At 48.0% G+C, this 18923-nt stretch overlaps 1 protein-coding gene across 5 annotated transcripts in view; it reads left to right on the top strand.

Moving 5' to 3' along the window:
• Nucleotides 1–18923, top strand: part of Trappc9 (trafficking protein particle complex subunit 9) — a 434664-nt gene that overhangs the window by 113367 nt on the left and 302374 nt on the right. For all 5 annotated transcript variants that reach the window (XM_075959473.1, XM_075959472.1, XM_075959470.1 and 2 more), the window contains one exon: nt 2460–2612. In XM_075959473.1, the coding sequence (XP_075815588.1) occupies nt 2460–2612 (153 nt within the window). The remainder of the gene's footprint in view (nt 1–2459; nt 2613–18923) is intronic.

Here is an 18923-nt window from a genome sequence, read left to right as displayed (position 1 = left end):
CCTTGCCCTCTACAGGACAGGGTACGCCCAGGGGTACTCTTGCATACCCTGGTAGCTGAGGGGCTAGACTTGGGTGCCAAAGGAAGTTTCTGATCCTGTCCCTTGCTGAGAATTCAGTAGGCCCAGGGTTTTGTGGTCTTACTGTTTCCCTGCAGATCTGTGGCTGAGCCTTTCTGGTTTTCATTGTGAGATTCTATGGCTCTCCTGATTGGATGCACTTTGTTTTGCCAACCTGTTCCTTCTTTTGCTTTATTGGGACTTGGTTACTACTTCCCTCTAATTGTGACTTCTTAGTTCTGTCCCCAAATTCCTGTGAGGATCTCTTTGATAACCACAGGTTCCTGAGGCCATGTAGGTCTTTGCAGTCCATACCTGGCTTTCCCAATATTTTCCCTCTCAACCATCCAGTCATTTCTTCTCGAGCCGTCTTTCTTTCCCAGTGGTGCTGACACCATGTGGTGACACCAGTGGTAGAGGTGGGGATACTCAAGGCCAATAGACACTGGCTGAGCACATGTCCCCATTCAGAGCCCGCATAGCCCATGACATCCCCAATATTGTCCACCTCAGTTTCCAATAGACGCCAGCAAGCATCTTACAACTTTTTGGGAAGATCAATTGAAAACGTGTGAAGGTATGAGGCGATCAGAACGGGCAAGGAAGTGGAGCTGATGTGGTCCCTAACTCTCCCCCTCAGGAACGCCATCTTCTGGTTCTGCCTCTGTTAGCATCCCTCTTCAAGGGAACAGGGAGGAATAGCCATGTTGGCTTAGATGGGTCTTCTTGGTGTGTGGCTAATTCTCTTGATGCCATGGTTGAGCTGCTTCTGGCCAGGAAGACACTGACCTGTTTTGATCTCACAGCACAGTCCAGCTGGTGAAATCCACTGTTATTTTTCCGTCACTGGACCTTGGCCTAGCTGTCCGTCTAATACTGAGTTCCTGGAAGTCGATTTATGGGTCTCTAACACCAGGAGAACCCAACACCATGCAGGAAGGGAATGCATGTGGTGACTTTGGAGTTGTCTTGACAGAATTCTAGGTCTTTCTCTTGTTTGGGACCATGGGATAAGCTCCCTTATCTCAAAAGGCCTCAGTTTCCTTCTTCAGACAGAGTTAATTTATCATAGAGAATTGGTTTCCAGAAAGGTTAGCATAGGTACAGCGGCTAGTTCCTGCCACCTCTGTAACTGAAGGATCTCGGGAGGAGGATGTGAGCAAAGTCAGGAAACCAGGTATGAGAACACGCAGGGCCTCCTGGGTGGCAGGAGGGGCCCATCTTAGTGGTTTCCCATCCCCCTGTTGGAGGGAGTTTCACCCCTGGGTATGGCATTGGATAGACACAACATTTGATGGTGGACAGGTGTGAGAGGCAGTGTACCAGTCACGCACCCCACACGCAGTCACCATCGGAGTGAATAGCCATCAGGGCTGTGCAGGCTTTGCCGCTTGTGGGAGCAACATTCTCTGCTCCTGTGGGCCCCTTTTGGGTTTTCTGAGGCTGGCTGGGGAGCTGCGGCCCACTGCCCAGGGTGAAGCAGAGACTGTATGTGACCCCATGAATAGTAGGCTGCTTGGCTGGGATTTCATCTGGGGAACAGAAGCAGAGGACTCCTGTGATGCTGTGTGCAGCCTGCTCTAGACAGTAGGTATGAGGCAGCAATAATATGGATGAACCCTGATTGTTGGTCTTTGTCCGTGCCTAACTGTGAAGAAGGGAGGAGGGTCTGCCTGTCAGGAGTGGCCTAGATGGGAAGCTAACCCGGCCCTCCATGCCTCTCCCTCCCCCAGGCCCCTTCGCTTCAGTGTTCCTAGTCCACAGTCTCCTGGGGAGTTGCAGCCCACTCTATGCACAGGAACCTTGGCTTGAAGAAACCGTCAGTCTTTGTGGCACTCAAGTTAGTGTCAAAAAGGTGCAAACCCAAGGCTGTTTCTCTCCACAGCCCAAGACCATTAGGCAGGTGGACTGCTGGTTAAGGCAGGGAGAGCCCGCCCTCTATGCATCCCCCCCCGCCCCTCCCTCCAGTTCTTTGCTCTCCCTCTGCAGAGGCGCCTTCCTAGGCAACATCTTTCCCCATTACACCCTTGCCTGTTTCTGTCGAGAGCGAGGCCCTCTGCTCTCTAGAAGGTACTCACTGTGCAGGAATTTACCTGAACTCTCAGCTTGTAGAGGAAAGGAAGAATTCACTGAGTGAGTGGAGCTGCTCACTAGGAATCAGGGCTGCCTGGGACTGGAGCTTGGGGTTTCCAAGAACGACCCGCTCCCCTGCCCTCTGCCTGGTCTCTCAGTGGACAGTTGCTTTGCACCATCTCATAGTCTCGCGACTCTGGAAGGCACTGGCCCTTCGATCCACCACTCTGCAGCAGCTTTTCCTTTGCCATTCTTTCTCCTTGGGGACAAGAAAGTATCACGCTGCCTGGAGTAGTAACATCCTTCTCACCCCTGTGTTCTCTTTGTAGAAAAGTTGTATGGTGACTTTTTGAGCTGGAAGCTGGAAGAAACACTGTCCCAGTTCCCTCTGCAGCCTGGGAAGGTGGCCACCTTCACCATCAACATCAAGGCAAAGCTGGACTTCTCTTGCCAGGAGAATCTCCTCCAGGACCTGAGTGATGGTGAGCCTGTCCCAATGTCCGTGTTCATACTGCTCTCCCGTCCTGTCGCACCTTGTCACTTGCTTGCCAGACTTCTGGCCACTTCATTAGCAGCGAGTGACTGCGCATGTCTAGGAGTAGTGAGAATGATTTTCAGCCAAACCGTTTCTTAATCCCCCTTCTTGACCGTTTTGTTGTTGTTTGTGGGGAGGCCATCCTAATGTGTGGAATGTAAGAATGGCCACAGTTTTCAGTGTGACCGTAGCCGTCTGTCAGCTGTGATAAAATGCTCCCTCAGAGCCTTCCTGTTTGTGTAGGCATCTGGGGCAGCAGGAATTCCTCACAGCAGCAAGACAAACTGACTAGGACGAATCTGGTGGCTCACAGATTCCTGACGCCAAGTTATGAAGCCTGGATCCAGCTATTGGAGGCCTAGTGGGGCATATGAGCCAGCTCAGGCTACTGTTGCAAAGATCCTGGGTGACAGGGTTCAACACCAGACACTGACTCCTTATGGCTGTGAGGCCTGAGGCCAGGGCTTTGGGTCCTTTTCCTGGCCCACAGATGGTCGTCTTCTGGCTGTGACCACACATAGTAGAGTTTCTCTCTCATGTTCCTTCCCTCTTTGTGAAAAGGCTGCTTCCTGGATCAGGGCTCTGACCTCACGACATCACTTACCCCTTCCACCTGCTCATAATGCTTTAGTACAGTTGGTTTGGGTAGTAGGGCTTCAACGCGGCAATTTTGGGAGGAGGCACCGATATTCAGCTCACAACATGACAGTTACTGGAGACAGTGTGCTCCGGTCCCAGAACTTGGATGACTGCCAGAACTCTCTGCCTTTGTTTCTTAACTCATGAGTGATGACAACCCCATTTCTAGGGCTGCGAGGATTAGTAGCTGCAAGATTCCCAGCGTCTGTTACAGGAAGGAGTAGTTGGAACCCCGTAGATGTGGAGTGTAACTTAGATATAGCTTGCTTTATTTGGAAGAGCCCTGTAGGTGAAGAAAGAAAAGAGGGCCCTAAAGCCCAGAGCCCAGATCTCTCCGGAAATGAACTTTTCATCCTTCCGTGTATGTTGTGTATGTGCTTGTGTGTGCACATATGTGTTCTGTGCACACATGTAGAGGCCAGAGCAGGACTTCTGGTGGCCTTTTTTCTTTTTTAATCACTTTCTGCCTTGTTCTCCTGAGAAGGGTCTCTCACTGAACTTGAACCTAGTCAGCGAGCCCCTGGGATCCACCTGTCTGCCCTCCGGTGCCTTAGTGTGGGTGCTGGGGAGCGGAGCTCAGTTCCTCATGCTGACACTGCAGGAATCTCCCCCACTCGATCAGCTCCTCAGCCCTGGGACTCCCTTCTGAGGCAGCCTCTTTCAGCTTCACTGTGCGTTAGTTATGCTCCTGTGTTGAACGAGAGCAAGTGGAAGTTAAGGGCTTTATTCTTCTGTCCTGAGAAACTGCCTCCTCACCTTGCCCCTGTGAGTGTTCTCCAGCTACCTACCCTTGGCCCATGACCCACTCAGTCTGCTCTGCAGGGCTTCTGCAGGTGCTAGCGCTTACCCAGTGGCTCTGCTCCTCAGCTTTGCCTGACCTGCACTGGATCGTGCAGACCTCAGGCCAAGCATCTCCTTGCTGCAAGGCCATTCCATCCACTCAGGCAAAGACAGTCTCCACTCTCCTTTTCCCCTGCCTTACTCTGTCACTCATCTTCTGTCTGTCTCTTTGCTTTGGAATAGAAACAAAGGCCTTGTCTCCCTCAGCGCCCCCATCCCAAGGCCTAGGGTGTGAAGGGACCAAGGGTGTATGTGTGGACGACACATGATAAAGGACTCTTTCCCCTGCCCCTCCCCTTGTTGTGGGGTTCCAGGTTAGGCTGCTGTTTATTTACTCTTGTGAAGATTGCCTACCGAAAGACATCTTTAAGGAATTGTTGGCGATCCCAAGTCCCTGAGCAAAGGACACAGGAATCAGCCACCATGTGGTTTTGTTGTAATGGTTGCTATGTAAAAATTGGCCTTGTAACTCTTTCTCAGCTCAGGCCACCTTAACAAAAACACCACAGACAGAGAAGGAGCAATAGACATCCCTCACAGTCTGGAAGCTGTCTGCCTTTGCGGTGAGGGCACTGCTCCCATCGGGGTCCTGTGTCCCATACCCCCACAGTGTGCACTAAGGACTTCGGCTGTTTCTGAGTCCATCACTCCCTTCCCGAAGTTTGCTCTCCCCACCCACAGTGTTGAAATGCCATTTCTGAAGTTCTGCAAGAAAGCTCTTCTTTATATTATTAGTGAGGACAGGAAAACAAGTGTGGGATGAAGAAATGGGAAAGGCCTCAGGAATTTAACTTACCAGGATGTGCAAACATCAGATAGCAGGTGGGGGGAGTGGGTGTCATACCTAGGGCTTCTGTTTTTGTGAAGAGACATCATGACCATGGTAACTTATAAACCTGCCCCGACAGGGACACACTTCCTCCAACAAGGCCACACACCCTCTAATAAGGCCATACCTAATATTGCCATCACCTATGGGCCAAGCCTTCACATACAGTGAGTCTATGGGGCCATTCCTATTCAAACCACCACAGTGGGGAAGTAAGGGATACACCAGCTTTGGGCTGGGGGTGTAGCTCAGTGCAGAGTACCTTGTCCAGAGGACACAGAGCCATGGACCTGATTCCTAGAACCATGACCTAAATCAAATCTGATAGATTTTCTTTCTTTTCTGTCTGTCTGTAACCTGTTTCACCCTGTTGAGTTTTCAGTCATAGATAGAGGGTTTTTTTTTCCACAAGGAGGGAATTTGACAGACTGAATGTTACCCAGTCCTGAGTCTCCATTCAGATGCCCATGGCTGTAGTGCTTGCCCAGATGGTGATCCCTAGAAACGTGTCCAGGCAAATCTTCTACCTGAGATTTGTATGTGAGACTCAAAAGTCAGGCACTAGATTGGCCTTCTGCAGCTGACTGCTGGCATCAAGTTGTCCCTGAGGAGTACAGAGGTCTCTCGGTGGAAACTCTGGCTCCTTGCGTTTGGTGGGTTGCCTAAGTTTAGTGTTCTGCAGATCCATTCGTTGACAATTGATGTGGGAGTGTCATATCAATCTGTTGATTTCATTGGCTAAGCAATAAAGAAACTGCTAGGCCCATTGGATAGGCCCACCCTTAGGTGGGTGGAGTAAACAGAACAGAACGCTGGGAGGAAGAGGAAGTGAAGTCAGACTCCACAGCTCTGCTCTCCGGAGCAGACGCAGGAGAGACACCATGCTGCCCGCTCCAGGGAAGATGCACGCTATGAAGCTCCGACCCAGGATGGACTTAGGCTAGAATCTTCCCGGTAAGACCGGTGCTACACAGATGATAAGAAATGGGCTAGTCCAGGAGCGAGAGTTAGCCTAGAAGAGGCTAGATAGAAATGGGCCAAAGCAGTGTTTAAATGAATATAGTGTCTGTGTAATTATTTTGGGGCATAAGCTAGCCGGAGCAGGCAGCTTGGGGTGTTGGGGATGCAGCCCCGCCGCCCCTATTACTACAGACAATGCTGCATTCTTGCCTTTGTTTATAACAGGGTGAGGCAGTTTGAGATTTATCATCTGGGAAAATGCTTCAATCTTGTAAAACAGAATTAAATCAGCACGAGAATTACGGTTTCCAAGGGGTTTGCAAATGTAGGCTGACTTACTACCTGGTCAGTTGGATGCAGCAACCTGGTTATTAATGATAGCGGTCAGTGGCTGCTCAGGCTGTTTGCACAGCAATCACAGAACAAGGCAGTTCCGAGAGGTTTACCAGGTATCGTTCAGTCTTTCCTTGGAGGCAGCTGTAAGTTCAGTTGCCCCTGGGAGCCTGTAGAGGAACCCTCGTGTCTCTTAACTAGGTGGTCCTCAGAAACATGGAAGTGGACTCAGTTTCTTTTTCAGGCATGAGCTCTTCTTTGCTGTGGCTACTGAAATTAGATGCAGCTTTGTGAGCTTGCAGCAGTAAATAGAGATGCTGCACAGTTGGGAGCCTGGCCTTAGTGTGGGCCGCAGACAGATGGAAGAAGCTGATAGCTATGAGTACCATCAGATCTGTGTGTAGAGGCTGGACTTCCTGCTTTGTTATTGTCTTTTTACCTGGAGGCTGCTGGGGATTGAGTGTGGGGCCTTGTGTGTGTTAGGTAAGAGCTGCCTCACCACAGTATATCCTGAGCGTTTGAAATAACTTTTCTTTAAACATTTTGAGACAAGGTCTCCCTATATTGCCTAGGCAGGCCTCCTTGAATCTGTGATTCTCCTGTCTCAGCTACCCAAGTTATTGGTGTCACAGTCCTGTGCCACCATATCTGTTTCTGTTTAAAATTCCCAACAATTCTGAAAGCATATTTTGTTACTATCCCCGATTTTTGTAAAGAAAAATGGGAAAACTCTGTCATTGGAGGAGGTTGAGGAATACCGCAGTCCAAGGCTTTGTGTAGTCTTTAATCACATCCCTGTTCCGAGACAGTGAGGGAGCGAATGTAGACACATACAAGGTAACCCTGCGTGTCAATCACAGGTGCATTGGGAGTGGTAATGAAACCACAGCAGGAGGACCTGCTCCCAGGAAGGACATTCAGAACTACCAAAGGGACAGAGAGAATTATGCTTGCATTTTCTTTGATATGGGTTCAGGGCAGAAAAGATGGTGTCAATGTAAACATAGAAAGTAAACACATCAAATTATTTAAAACTAGTGCTTCCGGTGAATGGTCTGTGGGTCTTCATTTCTGTTCTTGTAGCTTTTCTGTAGGTTTGATATTTTTCAAAATAAAAAAAATGAGGAGAAAAGTTGCTGCCACAGAATACCTCTTTGGTCTCTTGTGTTTTGATTTTGAAAGTGAATTCTCAGAGCCAGTGACTTCTTGAGTCTATGGATTGTGGGGCAGCACTTATCTCCCTCCAGGGTTAGAGAAGTCAGCCTTCCAACCAGAAAGCACTTTACAACAACCAGAAATTTCTGATTTCTTGGAATGTTAAGTTTATGATGAGAAACCTTGGAAGATGGTGATACACCACTGTCTTAGATGTTGTGTGTCTTTAGGTTGCCTAATAAAGGAGACCAAACACACACAGAAGAGCCAAATACCCTTAGGAAAAATATGTAGCTAAAGCAAGCATCAGGGTTCTCTGGAGACCCCAAAATATGAGCAACTTCAGCAAAACCACTGATAGCTGAGAGGCCTGACACTCACACGAGAGGAAACAGGACGATGGTAGCAGGTGGTAGAGACCAGCAACCCCTGAGTAGCCTGAGGCCACTCACTTGCTCAGATCCAGAAGAGCAGCTGGAACATACATGTACAGGGCTCTTGTATGTTCCAGGAGCGTATGCGTGGAAAGTTCTAGGAGAAGAATGAGGACCTGGAGAAGAAGCTGCAGGAATCCGTGTGGGATGACATAGTGAAGGGACAAGAGGACATAGCTGTACATGAGCAGGCACTATGCCCCTCGGTGCAGAGCATGAACTCCCGTGGCCAGCACCCCATGGAACAGAGAAAAAGATGTGTGTGTGTTTATTGGAGTCAGGGTAGCTGGGAGCCATCTCTCCTGATGGTTCCTGTCAACCAGCTCCGTAAAGGTGGCCAACGGGAAGTATCAAGGTCAAGTCCTATGCAGCATTACAGTAGAAACCCAGGGGGCAGAGCAAGAGTTGGCATGTCCTGCAGCATGCTGGGGTGCCTGCTGAAGATGTGTACAGTCCCTTCAAATCAGCTCACAGACACCAAGAAACAATTCGAGTTGTTCCAAGTCAGAACATTCCAAGTCTGACATTCCAAGTCAGAAAAATCTCAACACTGGGATGGAGAGAACTCAGGAGAGAACTCAAAGCTCAAGCAGAGCTTTTGGTCTTTGGTGAGCGATGGGGACACAGAAGACGAAGGTGAGGAAAACTGAGAGAGAATGAAAAGGGGAGATGGTGGGAACATGACATTTTTAGATGACACAGAAGACCTACCTCAGTACACATGCATCCCTTATGCGTGCATCCTCATGGATCGCCTGCCGTGAGACACTAGAGCAGAAGGCCACAGCCTGGTAACCAGAATTCCAGAAAACTTCCTGAAGTGAAAGTCAACCCTTGAGATTTTTATCAAACAGCACACTGTGTATGAGTGCACTGACCCAGGGAGCCTGAGACGCTCTAATACAATCACTAGACTTCAGGCCAAAATGGTGATTTATGAAATAATGGAGATCTGATTATCACTGGACTTTTTCGACAGGGGCAGTATCTGTCCAGACAGATAATATGTTTTCAGATGCATGTGCAGTGAAATGGAAGCCAGGATTTTCAGGTCCAGATCCTTCAGGCTCAGCAATCAGGGATCCGGATTAATTGTCAGGATGCAGGAATGTAGCATTATGCTCTCAATGTTTACATCTTGAAGATTCTAGAGAGACAGTGTCACAAGGACTGTGAGCATCAAGTACCAAAATCCAGGAGGCATTAGATGGGAGAGTATATATGTGCTATGCCATGGCCGCTGGCTCTAACAGTGTGCTGATGTGGGATTCCCCTCTGTATGCTGTGAATACCATTGGTTAATAAAGAAACTGTCTTGGTCTGCACAGGGGATAGAGGTAGTCGGGGAAAATTAAACCGAATGCTGGGAGAGAGAGAAGGGTGGAGTCAGTGAGAAGCCACGTGTCCCCTCCAGAGACAGATGCAGGAACTTTATCCAGTAAGCCACAGCCTCATGGCGAGATACACAGATTAGTGGAGATGGGTTAAATTAATATGTAATAGTTAGCCAATAAGAAGCTAGAGCTAATGGGCCAAGCAGTGTTTTAATTAATACAGTTTCTGTGTGATTATTTTGGTTCTGGGCGGCTGGGACAAACATGCAGTTCCCTTAAAACAGTGTGCATATACCATGCTGATTTAAAAAGGCAGGGGGAGAGAACATTGTGTGTTCAAGTAATTTTTAAGCTGATATCAGTAATTATATTGTAAGGATTAACATTGATATTAATAATTACCCATAAGAGTATATTATTGTGAAGTAAACTTTTTTACTACTCAGCATTAACTTTTTTAGTGCGTTCATGTGTATGAGGGTACACATGTATGTATATGTGTGCGTGCGCTCACCTGTGCACATGTATTTGTGCATATGTGTGTATGCTCATGTGGAGGCCAGAGGATATCATATGGAGGTCATATCTCAGATGCTATCCATCTTTCCTTTGCTTTTTATTCTTTTGAGATAGGATCTCATTGTGTACCTTTTGCTGGCCTGAAACTGTGTAGACCAGGTTGGCCTTGAACTCATAGAGATCCACCTGCCTCTTGAATGCTGGAATAAAGATGTGTACCACAGTGCCTGGATCGTCTACCTTTTTTTTTTTTGAGGTAGAATCTTCCACAGGCCTGTCATACCATGTAGACTAGGGTGACTAGCCAGTGTGCAGCCAGCACTGAGATTACAAATACTTGCTATCTTAGTTAGGTTTCTATTCCTGAGATTAAGCACTGATCAACACCAACTTAGGCTGGAGAGATGGCTCAAGAGTTAAGAGTATTGGCTGATCTTCCAGTGGACTCGTGTTTGATTCCCAGCACCCGCATGGCACCTCCCAACCATCAGTCACTCCAGGTCTAGGGGATCCGGTGCCTTCTTCTGACATCCACAGGATTTAGGAGTGCATGTATTGCATGGACATACAAGTGGGCAAAACACGCACATCCATTAAAACAATCCCCACCCCACCCCAATAAAAACCCATAAAATCTTGGGGAGGAAAGGGTTTATTCTACCCTGTAGAATACAGACTATCATCAATGGAAGTTAGAGCAGAAACTCAAGACAGGAACCAAGAGACAGTAGCTGAAGCAGGGACCGTGAGGGATGCTTCTCATTGGCTTCAGTTTGCTTTCTTATACTTCCCAGAACCACTTCCCAGGAGTGATACCAACACAGAGAACTAAGCCCTTTTACATTATTCATCAACCAAGAAAACTCCCCACAGGCTTGTGGACGGGCCAGTCTGGTAGGGGCACGCTTTCAGTTGAGGGTCCATCTTCCCAGGCGACTTTAGTTTGTGTTAAGTTGACAAAAATCTAACAAAGGCACTTGATTTTACATTTGAGTTTTTACATGGATTTTGGGCATTGAAGCCAGATCCTCATACCTGCACAGTCTGCTGACAGAGCCATTTCTCTAGCCTCTGACATGTGTGTGTTGGACATGTTGTGTGGGGGTACATATGTGTGTGCATGTAGAGGCCTAAGGTGGATTGCTCTTCACTTTGCATACACGGATAGGGTTTCTCACTGTTTTCACCTGCTGTGCAGCCAGCTTGTTCTGGAATTCCCTGTCTCCTCCTGTGTGTTGAGATTATTGGCAGGCTGCCGTGCCATGCCTTCAGTGTGTTCTGAGGATCCAGACTCTGTGTCTCACACTTGCTCAGCAAATGCTGTATCCACTGAGCTGTCTTCCCAGTCCCTCATAACCCTTTTTACCTCCATCATTGGAATCTGGTCTTGAATTAGGATTTTCATGCAAAAAACAGAAGGTAACAGATTTAAGGATATGAAATCAAATAATAGTCTTGCAACTTAGAGTTTGAATTGAATGTATTAGTAAGAAATCATGAGTTATTTAAAAATAAATCAATCTCTTTGTCATTCATCTCCCTTCCAGCCCTGTGCTCTGGTCAGCTCAGCAGCGATGGGCTGTGCTCAGCAGTGTTGGGCACCCCTCACCTTCCTCCTGATCAGAAGAACAATGTTTCTTAGAGAAGTGGTTAGTTCTGGGTCTGGAACAGGAAGTGGATCAAGAAGATCTGGGAACATCTGGAAACCTAGAGCAAGGGCAAGATCAAAGGGACTAGCACTGATGTGGTACCAGGGACCATCCTGAAGAGACCGCCCGGCACCCAGGAGACAGCAGCTTGATCCCGTGTTTTAGTGAGCATATTCTAATGCTATAGGAGGCAGCTGCTCAACTTTGGAGAGTGATGGGGAGCTGAGTTGTTATGTGAAGGCCATAATTGGTGCTGCTTGCTCTCCTGTCCTCTTCTGTCTGTGTCTGGAGACTGACAGCTGTCAAGGTGGCTTCCTCCTAGTAGAACTATCTAAAATAACCATTGGAAATGGGACGGGAAATTCATCTTTGCAGTTCCAAGGCCATGACTGGGTGGAAGCAGTGCCCATGTGACAAAGTAAGACATAGCCACACAGAATCCTGTTGCTGTTGGCAGAACACAGTGCTCCTGTGCAGTAGCAGTGTCCCTAGGTCACACACCTGAGGCCGAGGGGTGCCCAGCTCGGACTCCTGATGGGACCAAGAGGGCAGGAGCACCATTAAATACACCAGTGGAATGTAGCATCCCGTTCGGGCTCCTGGAGACCCTGCTGTCAAGTGAAGGGACTCCCTCACGTGTGTTGTCAGGGGAGAAGATGAAACTGTGGACGTGGAAGGTGGTGAGGGTGACACCAGGCTGTGAATGAAGGCCTGGCATGGTGGCATATGCATCTAATCCCAGCATGCGGGAGGTAGACGCACAGTGTGTTTTGGGCCAGCTAGGGCTAGACAGACCAATCCTGCCTCCAAACCAACAAATGCATGATGCTTGGGAGCACACCTTGATTAGGTCTGCTTGGTTATGTATACCTCTAGTCCTCTGCTTAAATCTAAGCTTCATGTCATTGCCCCGAAGTTGGATTTGTTGGGGGGATGGCACACACACACACTGGAGCCCTTCTTTCTTCTACCCAGTGTGGTCTTACTGCATGATCATCTTTTTTTTTCCTGCTTTTCACTAAGAAATTGTAAAAAAGATTAGGATGGTCATATGTTAATGTCTTACACACACACGTACACATGCACGCACGCACACATTTCAATGAGACAAGAATGAAAGGATTTGAAATGAAAGAGACTGAAACACCGGATCTGAGAATGAGTGGGTGCAACTACACCATAGTGTCCGCGACTCTGTGTTTAGGGAGTGGGGAGATGAGGACAGACGACTGGGACCCACTCTCAAGCAGGCACAGGCTGACCTTGGGGAAGGAGGAGGTTATGGTTTATGTAGCCGTGAGGCTGGCTGGCAGGGTCTTAACTGTTTTATTCTGAGGGGAAAGAGAGACATGATTCTGCTCTTGGTCCTGAGTGTTTGCGTCCTCAGAATTTATTCAGCTATACGTTTATTTCGTGATGTTGTCTCCATTAATGTGACAGTTCACAATATAATGTTTTGAAGGAAGGAACGAGGTAGACATATCTCTGTCATGATACTTTTTGCCTAGCAATTGTCTTTCTCATCTGATCAGATTGAAAAGTTATTTCTGCACTGAAGTTTTTCATAAAGGCAGTGAAGATCAAGCCAGGCTGCTGCTTGTCCCTCTCTGCCTGAAGGACATGTTTGTGTGCAAGGTGCTCTCAGAGGGATCGATACATTAGCCTTTGATTTTTATTGAAACTGATGCTGTGGGTGGAAACAGCCTTTTGGGGTTGGCAGGTCTCACAGGCAGTGGAAATGTTGTCTGCTTCTGTTTTCCTTCTGCATTAATTATTTAATTCTATTTTACTTTTCTCTGAGATTTTTGGCTCTTGGTTTTATAAGAGAAATGTCAGCTTTCCCAGCCGACAGTGTCTGTTAGACCTGATAATTAAACATGGCATTTCAGATTCAGTATGGAAAGGGGTGAGTCTTCAGCTTCATGGAATGGAGTGGGCTAGAGATGGCATCTCATCTAATCCATCTGTTTGACAGAAGAGGAAGCCGAGTCTGAGAAAGGTGGACGATCTGTCCAAGGCATCACAAGGCAGTAGTGGTGTCATGAGACAGTGCTGGGCCCTGCGCGTGGGGGTGTTAGTCTTATTGTGCCTCCCGTGTGCGTGGGGGTGTTAGTCTTATTGCGCCTCCTTCCCCAAGAGAGCAAACAGAGCAGTTTCTAGATGAGTACCGAGGTGAACACTGTTGCCTCACTATCTGAGGGCAGACGGACAGCTTGTTTTTCCTTTGAAGTGGAGCAATGACCCTGTCCATGAGGGTCGTCTTCCCAGGCACCGTATGAGAGGGTGAAAGGGTGGTGAGCCTTCTGCTGGTGCCTTTTGAGAGGGGCCCATGACATGACTGTGGTAGAGAGTCATGGACTCTCACCTGCCATCTTGTGGGGGACTGCATGTTGGGTTACAACAAGGCTCCCCATTGGAGAGTACTAGCTCACTCCCTGAGAACTGAACACCAGATTGGGTCTCCTCACTGTACCTCCTCTCTGAGCCCCCTTCTTCTCAGCAAATGACCTCTTTTTTTAAAAATTGTTTTTTTATTGAGCTATAGATTTTTCTCTACTCTTCCTTCCTCTCCCCTCCCCTTCTACCCTCTTCCATGGTCCCCATGCTCCCAGTTTACTCAGGAGCTCTTGTCTTTTTCCACTTCCCATGTAGATTAGATCCTGTATGTCTCTCACAGGGTCCTCTTTGTTGGCAAATGACCACTTTCAGAGGCTAGCAGAGGTCACGTGCAGGCACAGTCTCCTCTCTTCCACATGGCATGCATGTTGTTCTTCATTCGTTTGACCTTGGCAGACATGTCTCTTGTTTCTCTTCAGTGGCCTCCCTCTTCCTCTTGGCCTCGGGCAGCATGCTAAGTGTCTTTATTCAAGTCATTGCAGATACCTGGTCACTCTTCTGCCTTCCATGAGCCTTCATCTTCTGCTAAAAGCTTAGTTTTTTTCTTCAAAGCAAGGCCTTTGCAGTTTGGGCCCATGCCCTCTCTTGCCTTATTTCCCCCTTGCTGGGTCCTTCCCTAGCCTCTTGCCGTTGTTCTGAGGCAGTGTCTTATGTCTGATGCTGTCTCTGGTGATGGACCTGCATTCATGCTCTTCTCTCTGCTTTCCAAGCCAAGCTCTAGTTACCCCCTCTCCGACTCTTGTGGGTTGCTTTAGTTAGGGTTTCTGTTACTGTGAAGAGATGCCATGACCATGGCAACTCTTACGAATAAAACATTTAATTGTGGTGGCTCACTCATAGTTCAGAGGTTCAGTCCATTATCATCATGGTGGGACATGGCAGCATGCAGGCATGGTGCTGAAGAGGTAGCTGCTATGTGTGATATTCAGGCAACAGGAAGTAGACTGATACACTGGGTGGTATCTTGAGTGTAGGAGACCTTAAAGCCTGCCTCCACAGTGACACACTTTCTCCAACAAGGCCACACCCACCCCAACAAAGTCACACCTCTTAATAGTGCTATTCCCTTTGGGGGCCATTTTCTTTCAAACCGTCACATGGGTTCTGTCTCCAGCCAGCTGTAGTGGCAGAGGTGGTATTTCCCATGAGTCCCTATGACGTCTCTAGGTGTTCTACTTTCTCAACACTGTCTTCCTTTAGGGTGTCTCTTTTCAGGATTTGGCACAGGACTGCTCCCAGACACTCCCAGTGTCTATTCACTATTGGAGAGGTGACAGCATCATGAACCCTGTCTGAGCTTCAAGGACTGGTTGGGTTGGGATGACCTGTGTTACAAGCTCCTGAATAGGGCCCCAGTGGTGGGGTATTCAACAGAGACTAGTCTGGATGGCATGGGGGTGCGGCAGTGTTAGGCAGGTCACAGAAGCTGCAGCCCAGGGGGCTTCTTTGGGAAGCCATTGGAGAAGCTGGACATGTTTCCAGAGGAGCTGAGTGTGATGGAGACTGCTTAAGCGGGTGTTAGCTGGACAGGAAGTCACCTGAGGTCCACTTGGGGTGGGATCTTGGGTACATCAGGAGGGAAGAACTAAGCCAGCCAGGCTCCACCTCAGGTGGTCAGGCTGGCTCTCATCTGTTTCTCCTGACTGTTGCAGACATTGGCAGCACCACCCAGTGTATCCACATTACCTCCTGGGACACATGGAGGAAGACAGGGAAGGTTAGGGACACTGTATCAAGTCCCAAAGGAGTGAAAGGCCTGAGATCTGGGTGCAGATCCCAGATCTGTCCAGGACAAATTTTCTAAAAGGAAAATTAGTTAAGGCCATGCTCCACTGACCCCTGCTCTTTTGTTCCGGAGTAGTCGGTGTTACTGTATAGCAATAGCAATGGTCCTAGCAGTGCTAAGGTGATCCTTAGGTCTCCACTGTGATTGCTTATCTTTTTAAAAATGTTATTTGGGGTTTTACCTGTGTGCAGGCCTTCAGCATATGTGTGGTGGGTGCTTGGGAAAGCCAGAGGGAGTCAGATTCCCTGGGACTGGAGTTAGAGATGATTGTGAGCTGCCATAGAAGTGCTGGGAATCAAACCCGGGCCCTCTAGAAGAGCAGCCAGTACCCTTAACCTTTGAGCCATCTCTCCAGTTCCCTGATTCTCCTCTTTTATCTATTATTTACATGGGCTCCTCTACTGAAAGGGAAACATAACTAAGTGAATGTCAGTTTTCATAAGAGATAGCTGAATTAATATATGTTATTTTGGGATTTAAAAATTTTGTAAAACAAGACCAGAGTATCGTCAGTTTGAGGTTAAAGTGGGATTGTCTTGTTTATAATATGATGGGGGGGGGGGCATGTTCCAGACCCCTGCCCCCTGGCAGATGCTTGTCCTCCTCTAAAAGGCAGGGACTCAAAGAACGGAGTAAGAGCTGTGATAGTCCGCACAGTGGGCTTGCATCCCTGCATCTGGGCAGGAAAGGCACTGTGTCTTCATTAAGCAGCCAGCAAGGCTGCAGGCTCAAAGTTCCAAGGCAGAGCATTGATTTTAAAAATTAAGAAGAGCAAATGCTCCCCAACTGTGACACAAAATCTTTTCTCCCCACAAATTAGCTTCCACATTGATGGCCCAGGTCTCTTAAAAATTAGCTTTAAGTCTCTTTCCCTCTCCTTCTCCCTTCCCCCTCTCTCCCTCTTTGCCCCTACACCTACACCTTTTAAAAAAGTTTGCATTCCTGGACCACACTTCCTTCTTTGCATTAAGGACCACTGTTCTCATCCTCCAGTCTTTCACCTGCTGACGTTCTTCTCATGTTTGAATCTTAGCCTAGCATCACACTTGGAGAAAATCCTTCTTCTGCCCTTTAAATTAGGTCAGCTCCTCTCTACACTCAACACCATACATTTTCATAATACTTTTTAATTTATGTGAAATTGCTTTGTCTCTCCCACTAGGCTTGTACTGTATATAGTAGCCACCAGAGAAATTACTTAAATTTGAAGTAATTAAAATCAAGTGAAATCAATAATCAGTCCTTTAGATGCTTAGGTGCATTATACACTTTTCAAGTGCCTATTGCCACATGTAGCCAGCAGCTCCCTCTCTGCACCGCACGGAACGGGCCAGTAGGGCAGAGCTCCACGGGATGGCACAGCATACCAGGATACCGGGACCAGAAGAAACCACAACCCGAGAAGCAGGATACATAGAGCACACAACACATATCTGTGAGGGGAGGGGAAGAGGAGACTTTCTGTGAGGGGGAGGGGAAGAGGGAATTGTAGTCTTGAGGGAGAGGGAAAAGGGGAGACTAGCTCAAAAGAGCCATAACCCTAAGTGTGAAGCTAAAGCAACAGTTTCCAGAAGGAACAGAGGGTAGCTTTTCCACTGCCTGTGTGTAGGCAAAGATTTCCTGGATAGCACTAACCAAAAGGAAAGAATGATAACAAAATTAAGAAATTCTAAACTGGGCATGGTAGTGCAGGCTGACTTTAATCTCAGCACTAGGGAGGCAGGAGTAAGTGGATCTCTGAGTTCAAGACCAGCCTGGTCTACAGAGCAAGCTCCAGGATATCCAGGGCTACACAGAGAAACGTCTTTTAAAAAAGAAGGAAAGAAATTCTAATCATGAAAAGACAACATTAAAAGAGCAAAACAGCTAACCACACACTGTAAGGCGGTGACATTTTGATGGGACTGAAAATTAAATTCAACAGTTGACAGTGTGTTTAGCATGCCCAAGACCCTGGGTTCAATTCTCAGTACTAAAAACTTTAAAGAGGAGGTGGGGGGAGAAGAGAGGAGAAGAGAAGAGAGCACTTTGAACCCTCCTTGGCTACAGGTCTACCAGAGCAAGCTGCAGTATGCCCTTACGTCTAAATGCAGACAAGACCGCTACAGCAGTGCTGCCGACAAGCTGAACTTGTAGAAGCGGAATGGCTAAATACCGTTTTGACTCAGCAACAAACCGTACAGTGAGAAAACACATGAACATGGACCTCAGACACCACGTTGAGGGGAAGGAGGAGCCTGCACTCTGATTTGAGGCTTTCGACTCCAGGCATGTAATAGAATATCTTCATATGATTTTAAGTCAAAGAAAGAGGCTTGAAAAAGAAACAGAATAGATTCTGTATTTAGGATCCCTTAACAGGTGGGACTGATGACATCTTGGGGCAGCCGTAATTGTGTATCTTGGTAGAGAGTTGCCAACAGCAGCAGGCCTGGAAGGAAGCAGAGAGTGCTGGGAAGGATTGTGCTATGCTGTGGGTGGAGGCTACTACCCTGTGAACACAAACATGGAAATCCGTCAAGCCGTAACTTGTTAGTGCTCGCTGCTGAGTGCAGCTTGGACAGACTTTCAGTTGATAAGGCAACCAGGACTGAATCTGTAAAATACTGTAAGAGCTTCCCAGAGGAAATTAAAAAGCGTTGCTGAAAACCACTAAACAAGACAAGCATACTAAAGAGGTATACCATATTCATAGACGGGAAGACCAAATAGCACAAGGAGGTCTCTTTCCTCCAAAATTCATCTACCAGTTTGAGACCGCCTGGATGAAAGTCTGAGAGACTGTTGTACAGAACTTGAAAACGGTTCTGAAACTGGTATGAAAGAGCCAGGGTGGGGAACATCCAGATGGCTCCAGAACAATCACCCGGTGAGGGCTGGCCCTGTCTGATCTCAAAGCCCTTTGTCACAGGCACTGAACAGCCTCTGGGTCTGCTCAGGGGATAAGTAGGAGCTGTTCAAGTAGAGAGAAAGAAGACTACCTGTCTACACCAGTGGGAAGGCTGTCTACACTGGAGGAAAAGCTGTGTCTATACCGAAGGTTCCCAAACCATGCTGAGCCTTCAGTAACCCTGACACAGTGGGAGGAAGGCCACCATTCCACAGATCCCAGGCAGCTGCAGTGCAGCAGAAGGCGGGGAAGCCGTGGTGCACACTCTAGGCCATCAGTGTGAGGCTGAGACAAGTGAGGTAGACGCAAGGAGCTGGAATCTGAACAGGTGAGGGAGAGATCAAATGGCCCACGCTCTGTACTGACTTTGGCGGTGGGGGGCTGTAACACCCGATTCTGTGTTACCCCCTTGGTACAGTTCACGGGCCTAGAGATTGAAAGAACACACAAAGAGACCTTTTCGAAAGGAGATCAGCCGAATACCCAATGCCGT

The sequence above is a fragment of the Microtus pennsylvanicus genome, chromosome 2 (assembly GCF_037038515.1).
Source record: "Microtus pennsylvanicus isolate mMicPen1 chromosome 2, mMicPen1.hap1, whole genome shotgun sequence".
In the NCBI taxonomy this organism is placed as follows: domain Eukaryota; kingdom Metazoa; phylum Chordata; class Mammalia; order Rodentia; family Cricetidae; genus Microtus; species Microtus pennsylvanicus.
Note: the sequence above shows the minus strand (reverse complement) of the source record. Positions and strands in the feature narration are given on the sequence as shown.